General features: G+C 50.1%; 1 protein-coding gene across 1 annotated transcript in view; it reads left to right on the top strand.

Annotated features, from left to right (window-relative positions):
* CCDC57 (coiled-coil domain containing 57) overlaps nucleotides 1-24604 on the top strand; it is a 1326425-nt gene extending 1301821 nt beyond the window's left edge. The window contains exon 20 of the mRNA XM_069655328.1: nucleotides 21907-24604. Within this exon, the coding sequence (XP_069511429.1) occupies nucleotides 21907-22112 (206 nt within the window). The 3' untranslated portion in view covers nucleotides 22113-24604. The remainder of the gene's footprint in view (nucleotides 1-21906) is intronic.
* The last annotated feature ends 1768 nt before the right edge of the window (nucleotides 24605-26372 follow it).

Below are 26372 nucleotides of genomic sequence, written 5' to 3'. Positions count from 1 at the left end.
AGACTGAGGCCCTCCAAACTCCCTTACTCCGCCTCTGGGGAAGGATTGGTCTGGCAAGTAGCCTGGTAGGCCTCCTGCTGCAGCTTGAGAAGGGTCCCCATCCCCTCTTGACAGGTTCAGATCCCTGCACCACTGTGGACTTGACTTGGGCAAAAGCCTGTGTGTGCATGGGCATGGGACGTATATAGCTGTGTTCAACTTTCACCCCCTGGGAATTTGTCCTTGTATAAATTGGTGCTTTTGTGTTAATGTCTTCAAGCAAACACAATATATTTTAAAAAACACAAATTCTAATCACAGCTTGCCAGCGTTGTTTGTGGCATTTTGGTAAAATACTCACAATTTATTTCCATATCTTTATTGAAATAGTTTGGGCTGCCTTTCTAAGTGTTTACCTTTCTTACAGTACCAGTGAATTTACAGACCACCAGTCTACTCCAGAGGTGTAAGACATGTTTGTTTCCATTTCTGCTGATTGCAATTACATTAAAAAGATAAAATAAAATCGGCGTTGAATGGTAAGGGGTTTGAAACATGGCGATTAACATAGAGAGGCAACTTTGAGCCTGCGCTCGACTTTTCCCCTCAGCCATTCAAGCCACGACATTAGCTGCATTCTGCATTGCCTATGACACCAATATGCTTGCTTAAATTACCATTCAATTGGCTCGGACAAAAACCGAGTTGAATGGTTTCCGTCTAGCGCCATACCATGAGGAGAGTGAAGAGGTGCAGTTACTTTCTTTTTAACCATATCATTGCCAGGAATGAAGAAATAAACTAAGCAGATGTCACATATCCCACATTAAGTTAACTGGCGCATGCTTGTCAGACGATATTTCAATTCATAAGTACAGGTACTGTATTATTCTTGGTAACTAAAGTGACCACCCAAAATATAAATTTTGCCATCTCCTCTTAAGCTCGTTCAAATTCCTCTTCATGGCTTTTATAACAAATTGTTCTCTCCCACGTGTATGATTAACCATGCCGTCCCATTTTATTTTGCAATTCACTAGCTGGTGTCTGTTTAAGAAAGCAGAACCACATCACAGGAGCCCTAAAAGGTCTTCACGGCCTTCCAGTACAGCAACACCTAGGGCCTCATTATGAGAATCGCAGTAAAAACACAGACATTACCGGCATGGTGGTAGTAGAGCGTCCGTGTACCCTCGATGCCGCAAATAGCGGCTGATTACGCGAGCGCAAGCACGCACAAACCCCCATGGCTGCACCGCCATGCCACTAAAGACCCCCCTAATCCCCTGATAGCGGCATCATGAAACCCGCTGATACCGCCTCCGCCCAGGAGCAACCCCTTAATAACGGACCCTGCAATACCATCATGCAAATACTGGGTTTGTAATACCGGTCCTGGAAGTAAGGTCATCGCGCCAGAACGGGGAATGCGGCAGCGGCGGCCATCTTAAAAAACGCAATCCATCGCAATCCCCCGACCACAGCACTGGTACTGAGTTCGGAGTAGGCCAAATCACCAGACAATGTCCAAGGCAACTAGGAAATCCACCCCCCGCCTGTGCAAGAAGAGGTTCTCGGACGAAGAGCTGAATATGTTAGCTGACACGCTGGTTGCACATGCAAACGAAGTCTTTGCAACAGATCTGAAGCGCCCAGCACAATTCCAGAAAAAAAAAAATCTGGGAGGAGGTGGCGAGGAAAGTCACTGCGGTTGGCACCACCACCCGCACAGTGAAGGATGTAAAAAAAAAAAAGGTGGGACGATCTACACCTCTGCGTTCGCAGCATCCTGTCTGCCAACCGCAGGGAGGCCATGGCAACAGGCGGCAGGGGCCACTCTCCCACCAAACTGACAAGATGAGAGGAGACTTGCAGCACCACCATCAGCATGGAATCGATAGAGGGATTTGGAGACATGGAGGCGGGGGCGCCGTCAACGGCAGATGAAGGTGAGTGTCCCCACAAACCACAGAGAACCAAAGCATGATGTAGCACAACTGATGTGAAAGTGAACCAAGTCAATGCATGGCCTATCATACACACATAAACAGATCCATGTCCAGATGGTGGCCCAAACACTGGCACATTGATATGCATGCTGCGTGCCAATCCCATTACCAACAGACACCCAACACACAGCAAAACATCACATGTCACACATTACGCAAACCGCAATACAACGGTATGCCACATAGCACACATCAGTTCAAAAAGGAGAGTCCATGATGTATGCCAATATGCCCCCCCATTGCAAGCACCCTGTGCGTCACACCTACAAGTATGCAATGCATGAAATGTGACCTACTGAACAACACCAATGTATGCATCTTGCACGTACCACCATCACTGATGCCCTGCATCTCTTGGTCCCCCACAGGCATAGATGCTGACAGTGAAGGCCAGGAGCCTGCCGCACAGGCCACAACATCCTCCAAGGGATCCAGGGCAAGCCAAGAAGGCACAGGACCATCTACCTCCAGGGCAACACCAACGCCCAGACTGCCACACAGGTCAGCACGAGCAGTACAGGGCAGGCCACCGGAAAAGGAGACAAGTGAGACACCACCCGACGACACAGCCACACTGGAGTTGTCCACTGTTGTAGAGGCTGACGTTGATGGCACACAGTCTGCTGCCACCAGTTCACTTGGGGAGGTAGCTGCCTCAACCCCCTCAGCGATGTAGAGGGCCACGTTGAAGAACAATCCGACATGGACGGCAACCTCCATGTGGAATGTCCACATACCCCGAGCCCCCAGCACACCCCCCTGCACTCCACACAGGGCACACCAGTCAGCACCATGCAACAACAGGCCGGAGTACTGGGGAGTCCACATCTGTGGTCCACATCAGAGGGCAGTCCAGCATTGGCCCGCCCTGCCCCTGCCCCGTCCACCTCCACAGCCACCACTAACATGGAGGCCCGCATGGCGAGCATTGAGGCGGAAGGTTCAACCACAATAATGTTAACTTTCCAATACACCCGTTGTGTTCAAAATCATATCATGACTGGACATTGTTCATTTCGTGTGTGTTTATTCAATTCATGACGGTGCACAGTGCCCAACTCCCCATACACCCTGTGTCCATATGCACACAATCCCAGTGCCCAGTGTAGTACTAACACAGAACCATCAGCATCCCAGTGGTTCAGAAGAAATCGTCAATCACTGATTGGCGCACAGCACGGCCATCTTGTGCATCGCAAACTGGCAGAGGTGATGCTTCTCCTCCATCATCATCATCATCTTCATCCTCACCTGGTGCATGCAGGTCAATGTCAGGTGGCAGTGGCACGTTTCTCTGGATGAACATGGTGTGCAGCTTGGCACAGACCATGGTGATCTTTCCCACCTTATTAAGTCCATAAAGGAGTCCTCCACCAGACCTGCTGAGGCAGCGGAACCATGTCTTCAACAGGCCAAAGGTCTGCTCGATCACAGCACGGATACGAGTATGAACCCTATTGTACTCCTCTTCGCGTCTGTTCTGCGGTTTCCGTACATGGGTAAATAGCCACGTCTTCAAGGGATAGCCACCATCACATGCATGGGAGCACAATGAAGTATGTGTGAGTCAATATCTGACATGACATCTGTAGAAATCACTGTCATGGCTGCAGCTATTTGGTGTTGACATGCACATGTCCCTGGATGTATGCACACAGGTTCATTTGTCGCAATATGTGCTCTGCTATGTTCTGAAGGTGTGGATTGCGTTGTACAGGTGATGCAGGGTGTTCACTTGCATGCTGTTGCAGATGTACTGTGGATGCGGAACAATGTATTTGAACCCATATTGGTGATGTATAGTACTCTGTATGTATTCCCACTAGCAGCATTGGCACAGCTGTAATCATGATTTGTCATCCATCGGTTGCCATTCCCACGGTGGCATGCAGTACGACTGTGGTGGTGGGCCAGTGACAATCAGTGTATTCCCTCGGTGGGATTTCTTTGTTACCACTCATGGGTGCATGTCCTGTGTTGTGCTTTGCTCCAGTCATGTCCTTTACGCATACTCACTGCATGTTGCTGGATTGTGTTGCAGAGGGTAAGCTCAGTTGATGTGCAGTTGACGCGTTGAGGGATGTGGCCTGCTTGTACATCTGGCATATTGTCGTTGGTGTGCAGCATTGGTCTTATGTATGGCTTTGATGTGTCATGTTCAGGTTGGGATGTTTGGGGCCACAGTTTGTTGCTGTATGTACATTGTCTACTCACCACACAATCTCACCCAGGTGGAGTATGCATACCCCCCAATCTCACCCAGGTGGAGTATGCATCCCCCTCATTCTCACCCAGGTGGAGTATGCACCCCCCCCAAATCTCACAGAGGTGGAGTATGCACACCCCCCACTGCACTGCCATGGGTCTGTCGAGCAACTTAGCAAGCAGCCAGGCACGTCGTCCAGCATGTCGCTCCATGAAGCCGGGGTTAGCGAGGATTTCCACAGCACCATGGCATTATGTGTGGATCCGGGAAATCAGGCAGAACAATGTGAGATCATCTTGCTGGAGTCACAAACCATCTGCACATTGATGGAGTGGTATTGCTTACGATTGCGGTACACCACCTCCATGGCATGAGGGACCACCAATTCAACATGGGTGCAGTCGAGGGCACTGATGCAATTGGGCATGCCTGCCACTGCATGGAAGCCAAATTTAGTGTCGGCGAGCTCCTGAGCAGTCCGTGGTAGGGATATGTGGTTGCTTGCGTGCTTCAGGAAGGCATCCAGCAATTGGGTCAGCATTCGTGAAAAGAGAGGTTGTGATATGCCATGCAGCTGGCCCACTGTGTGCTGGTAGGTGCCTGTGGCCAGGAAGTGGAGCATAGACACTACCTTCAGTAGAGTGGGGATGGCAGTGCAGATTTCAATCAGGCTGACGATGTCATCGTGTATAATGTCCACTATGGTGGTGATGGTGTCCCTGTCCAACCGGTACAGGGTGTGGCTCTGCACAGGTGTTAGGTTGAATGGACTGGTTCTGATGCGAGGGATTGTTGGCTGCCTACGTGGTACCACTGCCTTCACTGGTGGGGCTTGCTGGTGTGTCTCCTCCTGCGTCTCCTCTGTGCTGTCTCTTGTTGTTGTTGCTGGTGTAGCAGTACAGGCATGTCGTCCAGCCCCAGGATTTCAACAGCAAGTGGGATCATTTTGGTGTAGGAAGGGGTGTGGTGTGTGGGTGTGCTCCTTTTGTGCTGGGACAGGCTCCATTGCCTCCACCTGTGGTGATTGTGTGCACCTGTGGCAGTTGGGTACACAGCAGGTTTCTATTTACGGGTGATCCGCGATGCCTGTAATAATGCCATCCTCCAGGCCCTATTTACCGCCTTCGGGATGCCGGTAGGTGCATGCCCGCGTTACTTGTGATGTCCTCCTGTTAGCGGCATCCTGGTATTGCTGCCACGAAAGACGCATGTACACGCGCATGCCGGTAAGAAGGGGCACGGTACAGGCGGTGGCGGTAATGCCGGGTTCACAGCTCGTAATGGCCCGGACCGGTACTCGATGCCGGTATAACCATTACGCCTTCCTTTTTTCCTTACCTCCATGCTCGTAATGAGGCCCATAGAGTTCAAAGTACTCTGCATCACAAGAAAAGTATTTTGGAACATGAGTCTCAAGTATATATCCAACCTCCTGGTGAAAAACATCTCTAGGAGAATGCTCAGGACTATCACCACCAACCAACTTTCTCCAGCAACCTTCAAGGAGATGAAATATGGAGAGTGAATACTAGCAGTCATTCGACCGGATCTATGAAACGCCCAACCCAGCGTCACTCAGATGGCGGCAAACCCCCTCAAATTCCTAAGGCCCCTGAAAATGGTCTTCCAGAAGCCATCCCTGAATAAAGAAACAGCCTAATTAGAACAATGTCTCTACTACCTGAACATGATTGCACTTCATTTACTTCTTGTCAAATGCAAATGTGGTCACAAAGATGAGAATCTGCGTAATGTATAGCATACTATCCTAGAAATGTTATTTGCCTTTCTCCAGCATGGGGTCTGGCATGGATTCACATGCTCATGATTATTCCTCGTCGTCAGGCTGGGAATCCTCGGTAAAGAAAAAATCAGTATCAGTTTTGTTTCTGATCTGTCTTTCTTAGTAGTAACCAATCACTGGTCTCTGGGTCATACTGCCCCCAACAAATGACTGCCCTCTCCCTAAGCCCCTCCCCTGGCAACCATACTCAGATTATTACTGCATGTTCAAGTGTTGGGAGTCCTCGTGCTATAGCTCTCTAGCTTTTACTGCGTTTTGCGTTTTTTTCAAAGAGTTTCATCTCATTTTTTCAGTCAATCGAGCCTCAAGCTCCACCGTTTCTACTTCCAATCAACGGGGACCCGTTTTGGAATTTTCTACGCCCCTCGAGGGCGACGTTTCGTCAAGTTATGCTTCTTAGAGAATTCCAGAAGATCTGAGGCCTACCTCGTGGACATGGCCCAGGACAAGGGAAGCTCGACGCCCGTATCCAAACTATTCAGGAACTGCCCTGGATGCGGATTACAGAATGTTTCAAGGAGGATGAGCATTCGAGATGTCTCTACTGCCTTCACGAGGACAAAACGCACGTGGAGAAGGACTGTGCGTTTTGCAAGAACTTGTCTGAACGGACTATGGGGGATCTTCGGATCCGCCTCGCCAGCTGGCTGGAGAAGAGCCCAGCAGGTGAGAAGAAGTCAGAGCGGTCTTTTACGTCCTGTGAAGGCGCCCCGGCGACGGGGGCCCAACAGAAGGCAAAGCACCGCGAGTCCGCGGGCACCGGGAGCGCCGAAGGGTCAGGCTCCTCGGCTGCCAGGCAGGGCGCACTTTCACCGACACCATCAACCGCGAGCCACCCTCTGGCTCGGTGAAGAGAAAATCCGAGAACCCAGGTAAGCTTCTGGAGAGGTCCCGGTCGATCTCGAAGGAGTCAGCCGAGGGGGAGCGAGGCAGTGACCCTCCCCCCCCAAGGTGAAGGCCTCAAGCGCGCCCAAGGTGGTGAAGGCCTTGATTCACCCGGCTAAGGCCTCTATTGAGGGAGTCGTGACGGCCCTGGCAAAGCCTGTGGAGGCTACCCCAGGGGAGGTGACCTCGGGGCCCAGAGTTTCCCTGCCACCGCGAGGGAATCCTCTTTTCAGCCCATCGATAAGATCCGTGTGAGAACCCCGGTAGAAAAAGAGGGGGGGGGGTGGTGGCCATCACGGACACGGATGCAGCCTCTGAAGAGGCGCTGGTTGGAGTCGTGAAGGTCCTCAGCAAGGGGTTCGAGGAGGTCTGTTCCCATGGGAGGAATCCCGAAGAGGCAGACGAAGAGAGCAACGGTGGTGCCAACGAGCCCATGGAGGAGGAGGACTCCACCCCCCAACCGTTGCAGCCGGTGCCCGAGCCTCAGGACAACTCGGGAGCCATCTTGATGGCAATCCAAGCCTTATGTACGTAGATAAGGACGAGGTTACCCTTACCCCGACGGACGACCCAGCAGAACCGGGACCGTCGGGAAGCCCCCAGGCAAGCGGAGGAGAGTTCATCCACCCCGCCCTTCCAGCCTTCGTGGCCCTCTCAGCCTTCATCGCCTTCCCCTGATCCTAGGGAGGAAACTGGAACGGATACGGCCACGACGGGGACGGAGGACGACAGTGGTGACGACGGGATGGTCCTGCCATCGCCACCCCCTCGGGCCTCCCCGTCCGACGAAATTGGCTCTTTCCACACCATGATTGCCAGGGCATCCAAGCTTTTCCAGCTCTGCCCCGAAGAACAGAAGAAGGAAGGCTTCCTCTATCAATGGCGTGAGGCCAAGAGGAAGACGGTCCTCTCTGTCCCGTTACTTGACGACATCTGGGACAAAGGGCTGTCTCTGCTGAACAACCCGTCCACGACGCCCGCCAAGAGGGACCAGTACGAGAAGTAGTACCGGGTCCCGGATTCTGCCCTTTTGTGCCTTAGGGCGCAGCCGACCACGGATTTGGTCATCTCGGCGGCGGGCCAAGAAGAAAGCGGCGGGGGCGACGGCTTCAACTTCGACCTCCCCACCGGACGGTGAGGGGAAGAAACTGGACGCCATGGGACGAGTCATCTCGCCGGTGGCAACGACAAATAAGGCGGCCAACGCCCTAGCGATTGTGGCCCGCTACGACAGGGAGTTGTGGTTTAAGATCGCTCCCCTGCTGGTCTTCCTCCCGGACGACAAGAGGGCGGAGGCCCTGGAGATCTTGCAGGAAGGTGAGGTGGCAGCAGACCATGCCATAACGGTGGCCACGGACATTGCTGACTGTTAGGGAGAATTCTCATTCTATGGCTAATTTCCTTTACCTATAGAGTCCCCCAGCAGCTTTGCTGAATTTGAACGTTTTGTTCCTTTTTACCTGCTAAGAGTGAGACTCTTTTTCCCACTCTAGGCATTTTTGCTATGTGTGTTCTAGGCTATTTTTGTGTTTAATGCCTATGGGATCTTTCTCAACCCCATAGGAAGCATCTTTATTCACATGTGTTACACAGCACCCTCAGTGCAGTGACACAGGGGTGTCATAGCGACCCCCAAACATAGACTTCATACCCTGGGACTGACTACTGTCTCCCAGGGTATGTAAAGTCCCCATTGACTTTACTAGTCGAATCCTATGAACTAAACCAGTATAACCCATCTTACTATCGAAGTACTGGAAGGGGTTAATAGTTTTTCCCCTATGTTCATTTTTGAGAGGGTACCGTACAGTCCCTCCCTCAAAAGTTTCTGGCTGGTGGCAGTGGTTATTACCATAAATATTCGACCGCGAATATTTCCCTATGGGATTTTGCCATTGTTCGAGGCTACCACATTTTCTGACAGCCTCTAACATGCCACCGGTTTATTTTAATATTAACTTTACTCCGGTAGGTTTTATTTGCCAGAACTTTAATATAACTTTTTTCTCGTGTCTTCCTCTAAACTCGTAACCCAGGTCAGGGATCCTTTGTCCGTCCTTTTGGCAGGTTTCTGCCAAGAAGCATCCTTTCGGCGCCACTGAGTCTGGAGTGGGTCCATTGTGTGGGAGGGGGGGAGTAGGACCCCTGGACAGGGTTGTCTCAGCAATCCATGTCGCCCTCTATCCTGATAGGCTGGAGGGTCTCCCGCCAAGATGACCACTCGACTGTGTGAGTGACAGCTAGGCTGTATGAATGGGGATCTTTTTGCATAAAAGCAGGGTCCAGAGGACTGCAAGAGCAAGACGTCACCACTGGAACTAAGAAGTCGAAGAGGAGATAAGCCAAAGACATCTGCAACGACTGAACCACCAGTGAAGCCCTGCTGCAGCGTCTCACCACTTTTCTCCACACGACGAGAGAAGATCTTCATCTGCAAGAGCCTTCTTCCCTTGAGATGGTGGGGCCAACCAGTTTGCCAATCACCTTCCCGGACCTGCCTTGGTCGAATCTCTTGTACCCTGTACTCGGAGGCCGGATAGCCAGGCACCAGTCCACCCGGACCGCGATTTAAAGGAGCGTTCCTTTTATTCGTCGGGCAGCACCGCGGCTGGTTTCATCCCTGGCTAGTGCAGTAACTCGAACCTTCCCCCACAACGAGAGCCTCTCTTCCTCTTTTGGATCACCCGAACTGCAGGAACTACCAGGAACAACCGCCTCCGCAGGAGCCACTTCTCCATTTCAAGGTACATTGTTCTGCCAGGCCGCCCTTTCTTTGCGGTAGCACTAAAGGTGTTTTCAATCCTTTACCTACCGTTGGGTTGGCCGCCCCTCTCTCTTAACATTGTCTTTTGCTTTCTGCATCCACCTTTTCAAAATCGTTAACCAAAGACTTGACTGCAGCTACAAGAACATTTTGCTCCTGGGTCCCTGCCCTGTACCACTGACTCTGGCACAGGCCTACTGACTCTGGCTACATTTGTTAGATCTGCCTTCTTTAGATTGATTCTCACTGTGAACTGTGTTGGTGCACCTATTTCTTTAAAAAACCCTTTTCTTCCCATTCTTAAACATTGTGAAATGCCATTTTGCTCAGTTTTCATTTTAAGTATTGCCGATACTGATGCACTGTCTTGCTGAACTGGTTCACAAACTGATTGGAAGTGTTGCTAGGGTGTATAAGAAACTATTTCTAGATAACTTGTGTTTTCCCTCCCTGGTGAGGAATTGTTAGAGGATCCCTTGTGTGTAATTGTCACTGTGCCGTTTTGCTCAGTTTTCACTCTGGTTCACTTGGTCTACAATTCAACTTGGGAGTGTGTATATTTTTCCTTTGACTTAATTTAACTTGCTTGATGACTGCAATATATGTGTTTTAGAAGTGTATACAATAAATATATATCTACTTTTTAAATACCAACTTTGGTCAGTGTTTCCTTGTTCCATAGGCTAGTGGGCCTATTGTGTAAACCTTGTATACTGCTCATCTCCCTTTTGAGATAGGTCTGACAGCTCAGCCACAGCTACCAACTAAATCTTTGTGGTACAGACTGATACCAAAGGGGATTTATTGCTCTCACCTGTAGTCCTAATCTTGTGTAGTGCTCCCTAAGGGAACTGCACAGGATTCTGCTTAACACTGACACCGGTTTCCGCCTGTTGGGCAACGGTGTTTGCCTTCGGCGACGGGGATGGCTCAAAGCGACCGATTTCCGTCAGGACATTCAAACCAAAGTTTTGGCAATGCCCTTCGACGGGAAAAACCTGTTTGGAAAGACAGTAGACGAATCTCTGCAGGCCATCAAGACCGACACGGAGATGGCTCGGGCTTCGGGAGTTTTTCAGCACCGACGGCCGCCCTTTCGGAACTCCGGAGGCAAGCAAGGTGCCTCCAAAGGATTCGGCGGTGGCTCCTCGACGTACCGCCAGGCGGCTCGCTCCTCAACGCAAGAGGCCTATAGAGGATGAGGCAAGTCAGGAGGATCTCGTCGTCGCCAAGGAGGTCAAGGCGGCAAGTCCGCTGTAAAGCAGGACTGAACCGGCCGTAGCGTCGGGCCCCCACCTGAGCACCCCGGTGGGAGGGCGGCTGGCGAAGTTCGTCAGTGTGTAGGAGTCCATCTCCACCGACCGTTGGGTGCTGGATGCCCTGGCCCAAGGGCACACTCTCGAATTTCTAAAGAAGTGCCCCCGCATTCCTCCCTTGGCCAGGAAGGAGAACCACGTCCCTCAACTGTTGTTGGAAGTAAGGGCGATGCTGAAGAAAGGAGCCATCGAGCTTGTCCCAAAGAGGCTCTGGGGCTCCAGAGTGTACTCACGATACTTCCTCGTCAGAAAGAAGACATGCGGTTGGCCACCCATCCTGGACCTGCATCGGTTAAACAAGTACATCAAGGCCCAAAGGTTCCAGATAGTCACCCTCCAGCACGTGCTGGGACAGCTGAAGGAGGGTGACTTCCTGTCGTCGTTGGATTTGGAGGATGCTTACTTTCACATCCCCATTCTAAAAGGACACCGAAAGTTTCTCAGATTCGTGGTCCAGGGACGCACTACCAGTTCAAGGCCCTTCCATTCGGTTTGAAGTCGGCGGCCAGGGTATTCACCAAGTGCCTAGCACCAGTGGCGGCGCGGCTGCGCCTGCGGTGGATCCACGTTTACCCCTACCTGGACGATTGGCTCATCGGTGCAAGGACAAGGGAACTCGCCGTCGAACACACAGCGAAGACCGTCCAACTTTCCCCATGGATCTGGGATTCTCCATCAACTACTCGAAATCCCTCCTGGTTTCGTCGCAGGTCGCACTGTTTCTGGGAGCCAAGCTTGACACAGTGGTGCGATTGGCTTCTCCTTCGGAGGAGAGGTCGAAGGCCATCTTGGGCAAGGTGCAGCGCCTCGGTGAGATCCATCAAGTCCCTGCTCGGCATGATGTCCTCATGCATCTACCTGGTGCTCCTGTGCAGGCTGTGGATGTGTCCTCTACAAGAGTTCCTCGACGCTCATTGGCTACAAGCGGCAGGCAGCTTCGAAGACAGGATCCCGCTCAACGGGGCCTTCCGCCAAGTGATTCGGTGGTGGAGCACCCACGTGCATCTCGTGGCGGGCATGGACTTTCAGACCCCGGCACATCAGGAGACGGTGCCGACAGACGCCTCCCTGGAGGGATGGGGCGCGCACACCGTAGATCTCCACGCAAGAGGCCTTTGGCTCCCGGAGGAGAGGTCACTCCACATCAACATCCTGGAGCTCTGAGCCGTGTTCTGGGCCCTCAGGACGTTCCTTCCGTCCCTCAAGGACAAGGTGGTGAGGGTCTTCACTGACGACACCACCTCGATGTTCTACATCCAGAATCAGGGAGGCACCAGATCCCTAGCCCTATCCAAGGAGGCCCAGGATCTGTGGCACTGGACCGTCGCCCATGGGATGTTTCTGGTGCCCTTCCATCTGGCAGGAATAAAGAACACCATCGCCGACTCATTCAGCCGGGAGCTGCACTCGTGCCATGAGTGGGAGCTGCGTCAGGATCAAGCGGATCGACTCTTCCAATGATGGGGCAAACCCCAGATCAACCTGTTTGCGACGGCGACGAACTCCAAGTGCCAGAGGTTCGCCAGCAGGTTTCCCCAGCCGAAGTGCATGGGTGATGCTTTCTCGTTCCCCTGGGACGGCCTGTTCCTGTATGCATTGCCACTGTTGCCATTGCTGCTGCGACTCATCAACCAACTCAGGAGGTCCCGGTGCAGGATGATCCTCATCGCACCGGCGTGGCCGAGGCAGATCTGGTTCCCGGACCTTCTGGACTTGTCAGCCCCCACCCCCCCAGTCAAACTGTTGACGTACGCAGATCTTCTCTCCAGAGAAAGAGGTGCCATCCTCCATCACGACCCGGGGTCGTTGATCTTGCAGGCCTGGCTCCTGCAGCACTAGAGTTTGGAGGGTACAATATCCCGGTGGACTGCAAGGAGGTGCTTGCAAAGGCCAGGGCGTCCTCAACTCTCAAGTGCTACGGACACAAATGGAAGAGGTTCTCTGTCTAGTGCCGTGCACAGAAGATTAACCCCCTACAGATTACGGCCCCGAGAGTGCTGCCGTACCTGCTGTTGCTGGCCAAGGTGGGGCTAGCTCATGCCTCCATCAAGATACATCCAGCGCCGATTTCCCGCTACACCAGAACTCCTGGGCGATCATCTCTGTGGTCCCATCGCCTGGTGAAGGAGTTTATGAAAGGACTGTTCCGTTCATTCCCGCCGGTGAAGGCTCTGGCCCCGGCGTGGGAGCTCAACGTGGTGCTGAGCAGGCTCATGGGGCCGCCATTCGAGCCTCTGCATTCGGCCCAGTTGAAGTACTTATCGTGAAAGACAGCGTTTCTTGTGGCCATCACCTCCGCACGACGAGTGGGAGAGATCCAGGCCCTCTCCTGCAAGCCTCCGTACTTGACTTTCCACGAGACGAGGGTGGTGCTGAGGATGCACCCCTCCTTCATGCCCAAGGTGCCATCGGACTTCCATCTCAACGAGCCCTTGGTGTTACCAGTTTTCGTCCTGTCGCCTTTGTCGCCGGCCAAGAGGACTTTGCACTCGCTGGATGTAGCTAGAGCGCTGAAGTTCTACGTGGACCGCACGAAGAGTTTTCGGAAGACATCACAGCTGTTTGTGAACTTTGGACCTGTGAACCAAGGGAAGGCCCTCCCGAAGGCTTCCATTTCCAGATGGCTCTCCGGCTGCATCATGCACTGTCACCGGTTGGCAAACCGACCGTTGCCTGGCCGTCCGAGAGCCCATTCGACCAGAGCGATCGCTGCTACCACAGCGTTCCTATCTGGTGTGCCCCTGCTGGACATCTGCAAGGCTGCTACGTGGAGGTCGATGCACACGTTCACGAGATTCTACTGCGTCGACCTGGATTCCAGGGAGGAGTCCAGAGTCAGCCAAGCAGTGCTGCGCAACCTGTTCGCCTGAAGGTGGGCCTGGTGAGGAGGTAAGAGATGCTTAATGTTGAGTTGATGTAATGCTTAATGTTGAGCCTTGCCACCTCCCGTAGTTGTGCATGTGTGTACTGCTATGTATTCTTATATTCATGAGCATGTGAATCCATGCCAGACCCCATGGTGGAGAAGGAACAAGTTACTTACATGTAAATGTTGTTCTCCAGCATGGGTCTGGCATGGATTTACATGCAAACCCTCCCTCCTTCCCCTCTGCGGCTCTTCACTTGGTCCTACTGCCACTTTACGTGCTACCAAATCTGAGGATGGCTGCCAGGGGAGGGGCTTAGGGAGAGGGCAGTCATTGGCTGGGGACTGTATGACCCAGAGACCAGTGATTGGTTACTACTAAGAAAGACAGACCAGAAACGAAACTGATACTGATTTTTTCTTTATCGAGGATTCCCAGCCTGACGACTGATGTTTGCGCAGTCGGAGAGCATGTCGGCCTTGTGGTTCCAGAGGCTTCTGGGCATCATGGCCTCGTGCATTTTGGCGCTTCCTCTTGCCCGCCTCAAGATGGCTCTTCGGAGTTCTTGGCTTCAGGCTGTGGATCCGGACTCCAAGTTGATAACGATTCCGGCTTCAATGAGAGCGTACCTGGACTGGTGCTTGTCTCTCAGCAACCTGTCGGTGGGGGCGGGATTTCAGGACCCAGCTCCGATGGTAACGGTCATGACGGACTCCTCCCTTCTGGGGTGGGGTGCGACATTGGATCTTCTTCAGGTCTCGGATCTTTGGTCGCCTCAGGACAAGCTCTTTCACATAAATCATCTGGAGCTCCTGGCGATCTTCCTTGCGCTCAAGGCGTTCAGAGCGATCATAGCCAACAAGGTGGTCCGGATTCGAACGGACAATGCAGTGTCGATGTTTTACATCAACAAGCAAGGGGGCACCAAGTCTCCCCCGCTCGTGGAACTGTCCATCCAGATTTGGGAGTAGGCGGTTCAGCATGGTGTTTGGCTACTTGCAGTACACATTTCGGGCCAGCTGAATGTCACGGCAGATGCCCTCAGTCGGTGGACGATAGTCAGCTACGAGTGGGAACTGAAGGCGGAGGTCCTCTCATGGATTTTCCTGCGCTGGGGCACTCCGGAAGTGGACCTCTTCGCTAAGGCGGCAAACAAGAAGCTTCCTTTGTATGCCTCCAGAAACGGACTGGGAGCCTCCTCTCTGGGGGATGCTTTCGAAATTCCATGGTACAACATGAGGGCTTATGCCTTCCCACCTCTGCCTCTAGTTCATCAGACGATTTGCAAATTGAAGAACTGGGTCAACTGTTCTCTTCTGCTCATTGCCCCGTGGTGGCCGGCCAGGTTTTGGTTCTCAGAACTTCAACAACTGTCAGTGTATCCGCCGATCAGGTTACCGGTGACCCCCGATCTTCTTCACCAAGGGGATACAACAACTGTGGCACCCCTCCCGACAATCACTCAGCTTGGCGGTGTGGTACCCTATTCAGGTCTTTAGAACATCTTGGCCTGTCCGCGAATAACATGCGCATTATCCAGGCAGCCAGAAAACCTTCGACTAGGTCCCAGTACAAAAGCAAATGGCTTAGGTTCTGTCATTGGTGTTTAGACAAGCAGATGGACCGAAGGCGAGCTACAATTGACACGGTACTGTCCTTTGTATCCCACCTAGCAGAGTCGGGAGTTCACGTTCTGTCATTTAGAACTTATCTTTCTGCGGTTTCCGCCTACCTATCTACGGACCAATGTTCTTACTCTCTGTCTAATCCAGTGGTTAAGAGACATTCTGCAGGCTTGACGCACCTTTATACTCCGATTCGCAGTCCGCACCCGGCTTGGGATCTAAATGTGGTCCTGACGGCATTGTGCCATAAGCCTTTCGAACCAATGGCCACGGTGAACCTCAAGCACCTCTCATGGAAGGTGTCCTTTTTGGTGTCCGTCACTTCGGCAAGACGCGTGAGTGAACTCCAAGCTTTGTCGGTGGAACATCCCTTCTTGGCTTTGCACAAGGATAAGGTGGTCTTACGGACAAACCCCGCTTTCTTGCCGAAGGTGGTTTCTGAGTTCCATCTAAACCAGTCTATTTCCTTGCCGGTCTTTTTCCCGAACCCCGCTTCAGAGGCGGAAAGGGTTCTACAATGTCTGGATGTTAGAAGGGCTCTTAAGTTCTATCTTGACAGAACTTCCAAACTTAGGATCTCTTCTCAACTGTTTGTCACCTTTGGTAATCCACAAGGTAAGCAGGCCTCTAAGGCGACCATCTACCGATGGATCGCGGCCTGCATTTTGGAGTCTTACACCGTTCAAGGGCTGAAGCCTCCTAAAGGTATTCATGCACACCTGGTGCGGGGCAAGGCAGCCGCAGTTGCCTTTCAGAAATATGTCCCCTGGGATACCATCGCAAAGGCAGCTACTTGGGCCTCCCCATCGGCTTTTTGTAAACATTATTGTCTAGACCTGAGTTCAAGAGCTGATGCCCAGTTTGATCAGGCTGTGCTGAAGAACCTGTTTCAGTAAGGTTTTTTTTCCATCCACCCATAGTTCCTGTAAGGAGTGCTTAGGAATCTCCCATAAGTATGGAGGAAAGGGGACGGGACGTAGGAGTATAACCATGTTACTCACTGTAGTGACTACCTTACTCCTAGTCCATAGTCCCCTTTCCTCCATACGCCCGCACGCTGTCCCCTCTAACAAGGTTCCTCTGTTATTGCTAAAAGGTCTCTGACCTGGCGATAGAAAAGGACTGATGGGCGATGCGCGGGGCAGAGCCGAGATGGGCGGGGTTACGGCTCCGTGCCGGGCCCCGGCTCCGTGCCGGGCCCCGCGTAGAAAGAGAGGAAGGACTAAACATTTTGGGGGAAATTTTGGGATGCTTTTACAAAGCGCTCTGGTCCCGTCCCACAGGACGAAGGGATGTCCCATAAGTATGGAGGAAAGGGGACTATGGATTAGGAGTAAGGTGATCACTAGGGTGAGTAACCTGGTTAAACTAGGATATACTTGTTCCCAAGTTTTGAAGATGTTAGTGGTCACATAATATCTATCCCTATTCGAGAGAAGGGGACGTCTATTATTGGGAGAGGTTGTAAAAGTGCTGGAGGAGGGTTCTGTGGAGCTGTCTTTTGACACAAGGAGCATCTAATTACAACGTTTTTAATGTCCATCTATATTCCTGGCCAATAGAACCGGCTCACCACTTGTCCCTGAGTTTTAGCAGTTGCCAAATGTCTAGAAGTGAGGTGTGCGTGGGCAATTGGCTTCTGGGGACTATTTGGGATTGAGGGGTTTCCTCATTGGTGGTATCTCCTCTGCATAGCAACCCCTGGGTTAAGAAATAACCATCTTTCTTTATGCCTTCTTCCTCAGGGACGATTCTGAGGAAAGTTTCAGCCAACATGGGGTCCTTGTTTGTTTATTTACTTATAATGCGCACAAAACCCTACGGTAACCGGGCGCAGCAGTACAGGATATGCAAGACTTGGAGTTACAGGTTACTTAGTATAGTACAGGTTACATGGTTACAAATTACAAGCAAAACAGAAATATATGCATGCTATAGAAAATCACTGGGCATCTGCAGGCAGTCGATGATAGCAAATATACAGACCATAAGATATAGAATATATACAGACCTAGGGGCTAGTTACAGCATGTAGGCAGGATAATCTAAATTCAGGGACAGCAGGGTTGACAGAGCCTAGCTTGGGAGAAGTACAGGGGGATAGTGGCAGTATGTAAATATAACACTGGGTTGCATTAGGTCTGGTCGACAACTAGTCATCAGCTGACTTCAATAGGTTAATGTATTTGGATCTGAATTTCAGATAAGGCTGATTATCATGTAGGGAATATGGTAATGAGTTCCATAATTGGGCTGCTCATACTTGGAAGCTGCCTCCCCCAGCTTTGGCTAACCTGAATCTCGGTATGATAAGACTGTTCGCATTGGTGGTTCTTGCTGGTCTGGTAGAGCTTCTCTTAAGGAATCTGTTCGTGTGATAGCTAGGTGTGGCATTATTCAGAGCTTTGTGGACGAGGGATACAGTTCTTAGATGAATTTTATTTTGGGTGGACAACCATTTATTTTGGCGCCTAGTCTTTGATATATGTGATCTTTTGGATAAGCACAGAGCTGCTCTCAAGGCATTGTTTTGTAAGATTTGAATTTTGTGGATGATAGATTTGTTTGCACCGATATATAGGGCATTGCAGTAATCTAGCCTAGACAAAATCAGGGCTCTGGCTAAAATAGTGCAGTTGACATCTGAGAGAAATTGTTTCCCTGCTCTAATGAGCTTACAAGTGTAAGCTGTGGCTGAGGCCATGGATTATATCTGTTTGTCGAAGGAGAGAGAGTCCAGGTAGAGGCCGAGTGTCTTCACCTCCTTGGACATCTTAATGATATTGCCATCAATCTCAAAAGAGATATATTTTTGATCTAGTTTTTTAAGGTTGGACTGAGTACCCAGGATGATTAGCTCTGTTTTTTCATCATTCAGACATAGACCATGAGTAGCCATCCATTCCTGGATGACGAAATACACCCTATTTACCAAGGCCAAATTCTTGTTGTAGTCCCCGAAAAGTGGGAGGAGAATCTGGGTATCATCTGCATAGTTAGTGTAGGTGATACCCAGAAGGTCCAGATCATCAAAACCACCTTGCAGCGGGAAAATGCTATATATGGGATTATCACAATTTTCCCCCTCTTCAATACTCCATTTGGGTAGCTATGGGTCTGAATCTGGGTCTTGGTCAGCTTCCCCAAAGCCTTAAGTTCCTCTCTCTGTGGAGTCTAACTCTGGGACCGCTAGGAGTTTGGGAAATGGGGCAATCTCTAGAATTCACTGAGCAATCTTCTTCTCGGCTTTTATATGATAAGCATGTCTACCGTTGTTCTGAAGCAATATTGTAATATCTCCTCTATAGTCTGGGTCCACCACCCCAGCCATTACATCTAGCCCATGCTTCCAAGCAGGCCCTGATTTGAAAACTAATCGTATGTAGGTGCCCTTGGGTGCTTCCAAGACTAGAACATTGGGAATGGGTTGTCTCGCTCCAGTCTCTATGGTTATGTCACATCTACTGGAGAGATAAAACCCAATAGATTTTATAGTTGACATAGATGGTTTAGAGGCTCAGTCACATAATTTGGTTAATCCTAGGGTCCCCCAGTTTGTGTCAACTAGGTCATATCCTACTTCAGACCCTATTTGCAGAAGGAACAGGCTGACACACAGATGCCATTGTTGTTGGCATAACCTTTTATTTGACAGAAAATAAAGATAACACCTACCTCTCCCTAACTAAGAGGGGTTTCCCTACCTCAATTAAAATACCAGGGGTTCAGTCAGAATGCCCAGGTAAATTAAGAGTCCACCATCCTGTGTCAAACCCCTGCTACTGTCCCTTAAACTTGTAATTAAACTAAAGAGGTAGTAGATCTTCAGAATTACTCCTTTCTTCGAGACAATGGATCAGAATTCCAGTTGTTAGGTGGGATCTTTATCTGAGGAATAACCCCCTTCCGCAGTTGTCAATGCCTTTCCAAGGTACAAACCAAAGTTCCAGGTTGAAATGTCAACAAGAAGTAAAGTTCTCCATTCAATTCAAAGGGGTAAAGTTCCAGTTCAGATATCAACATTCCTTATTGCCAATAGTTGCCTCTTTACTATTAGGTTCCTGGATAATGTCTCCCTTCTCCAGATATCTTGTAGACTAAATTACCAGGAGAATGACTCCCTTCTCGGGGTGTCTGACTTTCAGAGTTTCTTCTCCATAAGCAGTCAGGGAATGACTCCCTTCCCCTGGCGTTTCTTGGCTATGTTTTCACACTCTCTTGGCTTTTTACTTTCATGGTTCACAACACCAGGGGGAAATGTCTCCCTTACCCTGGCCTTTCTCAGGCAGTTCACAATGCCACGGGGAATGACTCCCTTCCCCTAGCTTGGATCAACTTGGTTCTCTAACCTGCCAAGTATGATCCTAGTCATCTCGGTTGGGTGGGCTTCCGCCCCTTTTTAAATTATTTTATCTTCTTGCTAATACTGTGATGAGGAAGATATTCTCTTTTTTCCCCTTGGCTTCCCACAATTCGGGTAGGGTCGCAGATCTGACACATTCTGGCTTCTTCTGCTACCCCATCAGTCCCCGCAGGAGTTTGGTGGCTCTCTGTGGCCCCTCTGTGTCTTCCACAGCCCTCTCGGGTCCCCAACTCCTTCCCAGCAACCTGTGTATCTTTGTGTATGGTGCGTGAGGGTTCCAGCCTCTCCTGGGCATCAGCCAATACCAGTGGGGGCTTACGGCTTACGATGTGCTGCAGCAGCTCTGCAGCAGATTTTGACTTCTAACCGGTTGTGCAGCGTTTCTCGTCTAAGTCTAGCAAAACAACTAGAATGTGTATGCATGTTCTCTTGAGGACTCTTCATTGCTATGCATGTGTTCCTCGTCCCAGTACCTTCCAGGGAAATCGTCCTGAAGTCATCCCTACTCTACACTGTCCCAGTTAATCTTAAGTTATTAATGCTACAGAAGAAAATGGAAGTGTGGGCTAAAGGAGGTTCTGTGAGGGGATAGGAGGATGTTTAAGAGGTGGGTGGAGGTGATGAAGGGTTGGCATACCACGTTTCCCTTGGATGGTTGTCCTTACCCCTAGAGGGGGAGTCTCTCCCCATGAGATCCTCCTGCTGAGTACCACCCCCAGTAGCCGCCTTACTTCCCTGGCCTCATGAGAAGGGCCTCCCTGCGGGGAGAAATGATGACATCCAATGATTCGTCACAGGGTATAGCAAGAAAAAGGGCAACAACTATTGGTTAAAGGTGTCAGAATAGCTTGGTAATAGAATACATGCAAGGGTTAATCTAGGACAACATATTGTCCTAGTCGAAAGCCAAATCCCGATCTACAAAAAACACAGTTGCAGGAATACAGCCCCTTCTTGCTATTTCCCAAGCCACTTAGTGGCAGGGTGGTTTATTGTGCACAATCACACTTTTTTGGCTTTTGCTAGGGTGCTCTTCGTGGCTGATGTTCTCCTTTGTTAGCTCCTGAGCTCCTGAAGTGTGGTCACGGCAAAAACTGATTTCCATTGCCCTGGGTGTTAGGCCAAATGATTACCATCAGGTCATTTCTCACACCCCCCCAGTCATGGTGTCTTTTGGGAAGGAAGTTATTTTAACTCATCAACCATTGGTCACCCTCCTTGACTTGAGTCTACTAAAGCCTCAACTCTGCTCCACTTTAAAAGGTGCACTGCCTTGCTCCTTGGTTCCATTCCACTACAGGCTCTGGTGATAACTTCTCACAAACGCTTTTTAAGCAAAGTTAATTAAATGCATTCCCTCCAGGGTTGTTAACTTGGGCAAAAAGGCCCTTCAACTTGATCAAAATTCTACTCCTTTCTCAGACCAAGACAGTAGTTTACAGTTATTTATTGATACTTACTATACTATTGGTACATAAAGGCAGAGCACTAGATCTAGGGGTCATTGCCCAAGTCTGTTCTTCGTCCTTATGGTCTCCAGTCTCCCTAACCGAGTTCAGCCTATTATCAGCTGGGTGTTTGATGTGTGTCAGTCTCCCTATGACAGGTACTGGGATGAAGAGGAACCCCAGAATGCCACAGTGAAGCATGAAGAGTGTTCGACCAGCTGTTCTTAATCGAACTGACATAACGATGGAGCAGTCCCAGCTACTTAAGCTAAACAATAAAGAAGGACAAGGAGGGCAACATCCGGAATGAGAAGTCTGCAAGCTAGGAGGAGAAATTTCAAAGTACACTGTCGATGTAATTTCCACGAAGTAAATTACCACGTACTAATTTACTTTGTGGAAACAAAGGGAGACCGTGTGATGTTACCAGTGGTAGCACACCATTCCTGGCTCAGTTCAGATAAAGTTCCCTCTATAGTCAGTTGGCTCTGTTATCAGAATTGAGTAACTTCTTTGTATGGTGAGTAACCTTTTTGCTTTCACCTTGATTGTAATTTTGGGTGCTCATTTGTGCTAGCTCAGAATTGTACCAGTTCTAAAGGAGTATTCAGCTTGTATTTCCTTGTTTTCATTGTTGTAGGAGATTCGCAGCAGACCAGAGATGGGACACCAATGGAAGAGACCACCGGCCCTCCGAAGATCAGCCAGTCGCCATTCACAGTCACCGGTAAAAGATTTGAGGTCCAGCCAAAGCCAAAATTCAACAAATCTTTTCAAGACTCTGCAGGAAAAAACAGAAGCACCCAAATCAGTCGGAAAATCAGGAACTACAATGTTCGAGACTGAAAGCCTGATTAGTGACCTACGGGGGAAAAAAAACCCTGTAGCTGCAAATGCAACTCATTTGCTGCTTTGGGGGTTTCATGATGGGAGAACTGTGCTTTAGACTTTAGAGCTGAAGCCGACTTTCTGAAAAACAAATGAAACAAATCATATCATAAGACGTTTTACAAAAATATATTTAAATCCGGTTTTGTGTTCCTCTTTCATCCTAAAATCAGTGAGTGCTTCCTAATACTGAAGTTCCAGGGAATAATCAATTTGGGGGCTCTCCCACAGTAGCACAACTCCACCACTCGGAGGCCTATCTGGCTCCTACAGAAAACACGATAAAGCTCTCCTAAAGCGACTTCCAATACTTTAGCATCGATGCCTCCCTTCTCCGGCTATGACAATTGCATCAAAGCTTTGCTTATCCAGGGAGTGGTATATTGGACCACGGTCAGGGCTGAGGAGTCGACAGAAGACTTGAAGCCAAGAAAGATATCCAGGGTTTTTATTTACAAGCAAAGGAAAGTAAGGAATTAGGTTTAACTGTGGAGGCATGGGGTAAACAACAGAACACAGAATAGTCAGTCTTCTCTTAGGACTGCGGTCCTCTGTCCTTCCCTCGCTCCCTTGAGCTCTATCTGGCTGGTGGGAAAAGTCACTCGCAGTCTTGGGTTAATTGCTCCTCAATACTTTCTTGGCCTGCTGTGACTTCTTTTTTTCTCTGCAATAGGCTTTGTCAGGATGCCACGCTTCTTCTCTGCTCCAACAAGACCTGCCGCCACCTCCACCACCCCAAGCGCCATGGGTCATGTGAACACGTGCAAGGTATAAGACTCTTTATTGTGTTGGACCCTGGGGTTCTCAGTCTTAATCCCTTCTGAAGGTAGTCCGGCCCTCCCCTTTCAATTTGGGTGCCTCTTCAGGATCCAAGGTCTTACCCAACTCCCTCTTTATGCCCTTTTTCGTAGACACCTCGTCTTCCTGATCACTCCCCCTTCCTCCTCTTGTTAGGGGAAGGGCGGGGCAGCCTATAGCCCCGGGTCTCTTGGTTGTATCCTCGGATAGAAACTCTGGGGCTACAACCAAAAGGCTAGCTAGCCCCGATTCCTGACAGTCCCGACCTTAGTGTAGCCTGGGATTCTTTTCAAACCTAGCAACACCCCTGCGCTTCTCTCCCTCCTGCTTATTCTCTCCCTTCCTTGATATCCAGTCCTACTTTCAGCTTCTCCACCTCAACTCCCCTCTCTCAATCTTGTCCCCTCGGACGTTGACTCTTGGTCCACTGTGAATTCTCAGTGGGCGCCACAGTCCTATGCGCTTCCTTACCGATGCCAGTGTCTGGCAAAAACATTGCCATGCAAAACAATCATTATTGACACTCACGTTTGCAGATCCATATTGTGTAGCACAGTAACTTTCAGTAGAATCCAAGACAGCTGAATTAGATTTGATTTGCAATCCTCAAGTATCTATCATGCCTGTGCATATGTTTAATGGAAGGTTTCACGATCAGCAGAGTGTTGGGAGATAAGGACTATGAACGTGATGTAACATGAGGATTTTATTACTGTATGCAACTTACAAACACTTTGATGGTACATATTAAATTGTTTAAGATTGCATAAGAACTAAATATAGGTGTGTCCAACATGACTAGATCTGAAGATGGCAGCAGAGAGGAAAACTATTGACACGAGGTAACATGATGAAGTCATCACTGTATGCAATGAGCAGCTGGGAACCCACAGCTTGTGTTTATAAAGAATACATAACAAGCAGATATAGCTATCCGTAGCATTGCCAGCATACTGATGCCGTAGTTGACCGTACAAGCGTGGTGACATCATCACCGCGTGAGGATGCCACGCGGATGGGGTTGTGTACGAATTGTTCGTATGACAATTGACTTTCTGCACAATTGATCGAATATAAACGGTCAATTAGGATATATATGCAGTGGGATAACCCCCCGCATCCCCTCACCCAATCCACCCACCCAACCTCCCACCCAATCCCTTTATATCATTATTGCCCCAACCCATAAACGGTCAATTGTGTCATTCGAGCAATTGTACTCAAACAATTTGGGTAATACCGCGGATGGCGGACTGACTTAACCACGTACGTATTGTTAGACATTTACCGTTTGGCGGAACGGTCTCTTCAGAAAAGAGGTGAGTCCGGTCCATGAGAACTTTTTAACATTAGGCTTAAGCGAAACAGGCTCTATACGAGCAGAATATTGAAAGCATATTCAATTCCCCACCAGTAATTGGGAAATTTCTATGATCTTTTCAGACCTCTCGCACCCATGGATTATTCCAAACCCAATTGGACAGGTATGGCATTTCAGTATCAACATATTTGTAAAGAATGACAATATACAGTATGTTTGTATTATTTGTAGAATTAGCCCTGATGGATGGATGGGAAGTGGAAATGTATTGGCTTCTGATTCTGCCACTCAAATTGTAAAGAAGGCACGACGGCGTCATTAAAGGATGTCACAAAGAAAATGGCTGTTTCGTAATTGATGATTATGTTCTTTTCTAATATACAGAAGTAATTACTACAAGAGAAGTCACCAGATCCGATGATAAGTATCATCAGTTAGCCTATGCGATTCTTGCTACTCTGCCTCCATAATGCTGCTGCTTCTCCTCTTCTTCGTCTCCTCTCTTGGCTCTCGCCCCTCCTCCTTCACTCTCCTGTTCCTCTTCCAGTCTCAATTCTCTCTCACTTACTCATCAATGTCCCCTTGTTCATCCAACTCCACTCCTAACTGTTGCTTCTCCTGCTCTCCCTTCAGGCTCCTCCTCTACTTCTATTCTCCTCCCACAGCATATTTCCTCCTCCTCATTTTGCCACACATGCTCCTCTGCCTCACACACCTGGTTCACACTCCTTTGCGGTCCCTCCCCCACTCCCTTACACCTATGCAGGACGAGCTGCGGGGTGATTAATTGCTCCAAGGCTTTCACATTGGTGACACCTGTGAGCCTGCAATGTGATTGGAGCTTGTGCCAAGGAAAGTCTGGTTTCTCAGGTAGGGGCAATTTTCTAGTGAGCTTGTTGCGGTTTGCTAGCCTATTTTGCTTTACGTGAATTTGCCATCTTGAATTTTGAGGCTAAACCATGAAGGTTGCTGCAGCTCGGAAACTAGCGAGAAGTTCTCACTTATAGGCCTAGGTAAGGGCTTTGCACATGGTCACTGGGAGTGCCTTTATGCATGGCTCTCTGTGGGCATCAAAGTTACTGCCTTGAGCCTCTCGGAAAACCTTTGTGCCTTTGTACTACTGGGTTCACAGATGCTTGCAGGTCTATGGCCCGCAGGGACCATTACAGTATTTTCCCCTCAGATACTCATTTGTGCTTCCTTAACACTGTAAATGGGGTGTTGGGTGGCAGGGCATCTGAGTAACCGAGGCAGCTTGTGGTCCCTCTGCCATGGTAGAGGGTACTATTGCAGGTCCACAGGTGCCTAAATGTCCAGGTGACTTTAGACTACTGGACAAACCGTACTTGCAGGCCTCTTCCCCTCTGTGGCCGTGTCTTTTCCTGTCTTGTTCCTGCGATCCCCAAAGGAATTGGCTTCACGGGTCACCCAGTCGATCATCTTACTAATATGGCCATTTTGAGTCTGCCCAAGGTGGAGGTTCTAGTGAGGATAAACGGTTTCAAGGCTGAGTAGGGACCCTAGCCCCTGGGCCTGCATCAGAGTGTCTGGCAGCTCCCTGCCCCCAGGGACACCCCAATCCCATCCCCTGGCATCCAGCATAGGACTCTCACACCACCACACACTGTCAACATACACCTTCACGGGGCGTGGCCTGGAGAGCCGATGACATGGTCGCTCTCTTGATGGCCTCTGTGGGGTGCCCGCTGCCTTCGCAACCCGAGGTGATTCTAATGACCAACTGCATGTCCTTATGGCTGGTGGCGTCGTATTAGAGGATGGGGCACTGGCAGATGGAATTATGGGAGACATAGCTTCAGGGGAAAAGGAGATACGAACGAGCGACCCCGCGGCCTCCCCGCCGCAATACTAAAGATGGCGGATGGAGCCACGCGCTCTGCTGGCCGGCGCCGGGGGGGATGAGGAGGTGAAGGTGCCCGTGACCCTGCTGCGCTACCTGCAGCATCTTGGCGTGGACCCCTCCCTGACCCTTCCCTTGCCACCTGGCTTCACGATCCTGCCTAGGTGGGCGCCTGGGGAGGAGGTCCCGGGGGGGGGGGGGGTTTCATGACGACCAGCTGCCCAGGCTTCCTCCGCCG

Source organism: Ambystoma mexicanum, chromosome 3q, assembly GCF_040938575.1.
Source record: "Ambystoma mexicanum isolate Mex_15411 chromosome 3q, UKY_AmexF1_1, whole genome shotgun sequence".
Classification (NCBI taxonomy): domain Eukaryota; kingdom Metazoa; phylum Chordata; class Amphibia; order Caudata; family Ambystomatidae; genus Ambystoma; species Ambystoma mexicanum.
This window is presented reverse-complemented; position numbering and strand designations above follow the sequence as displayed.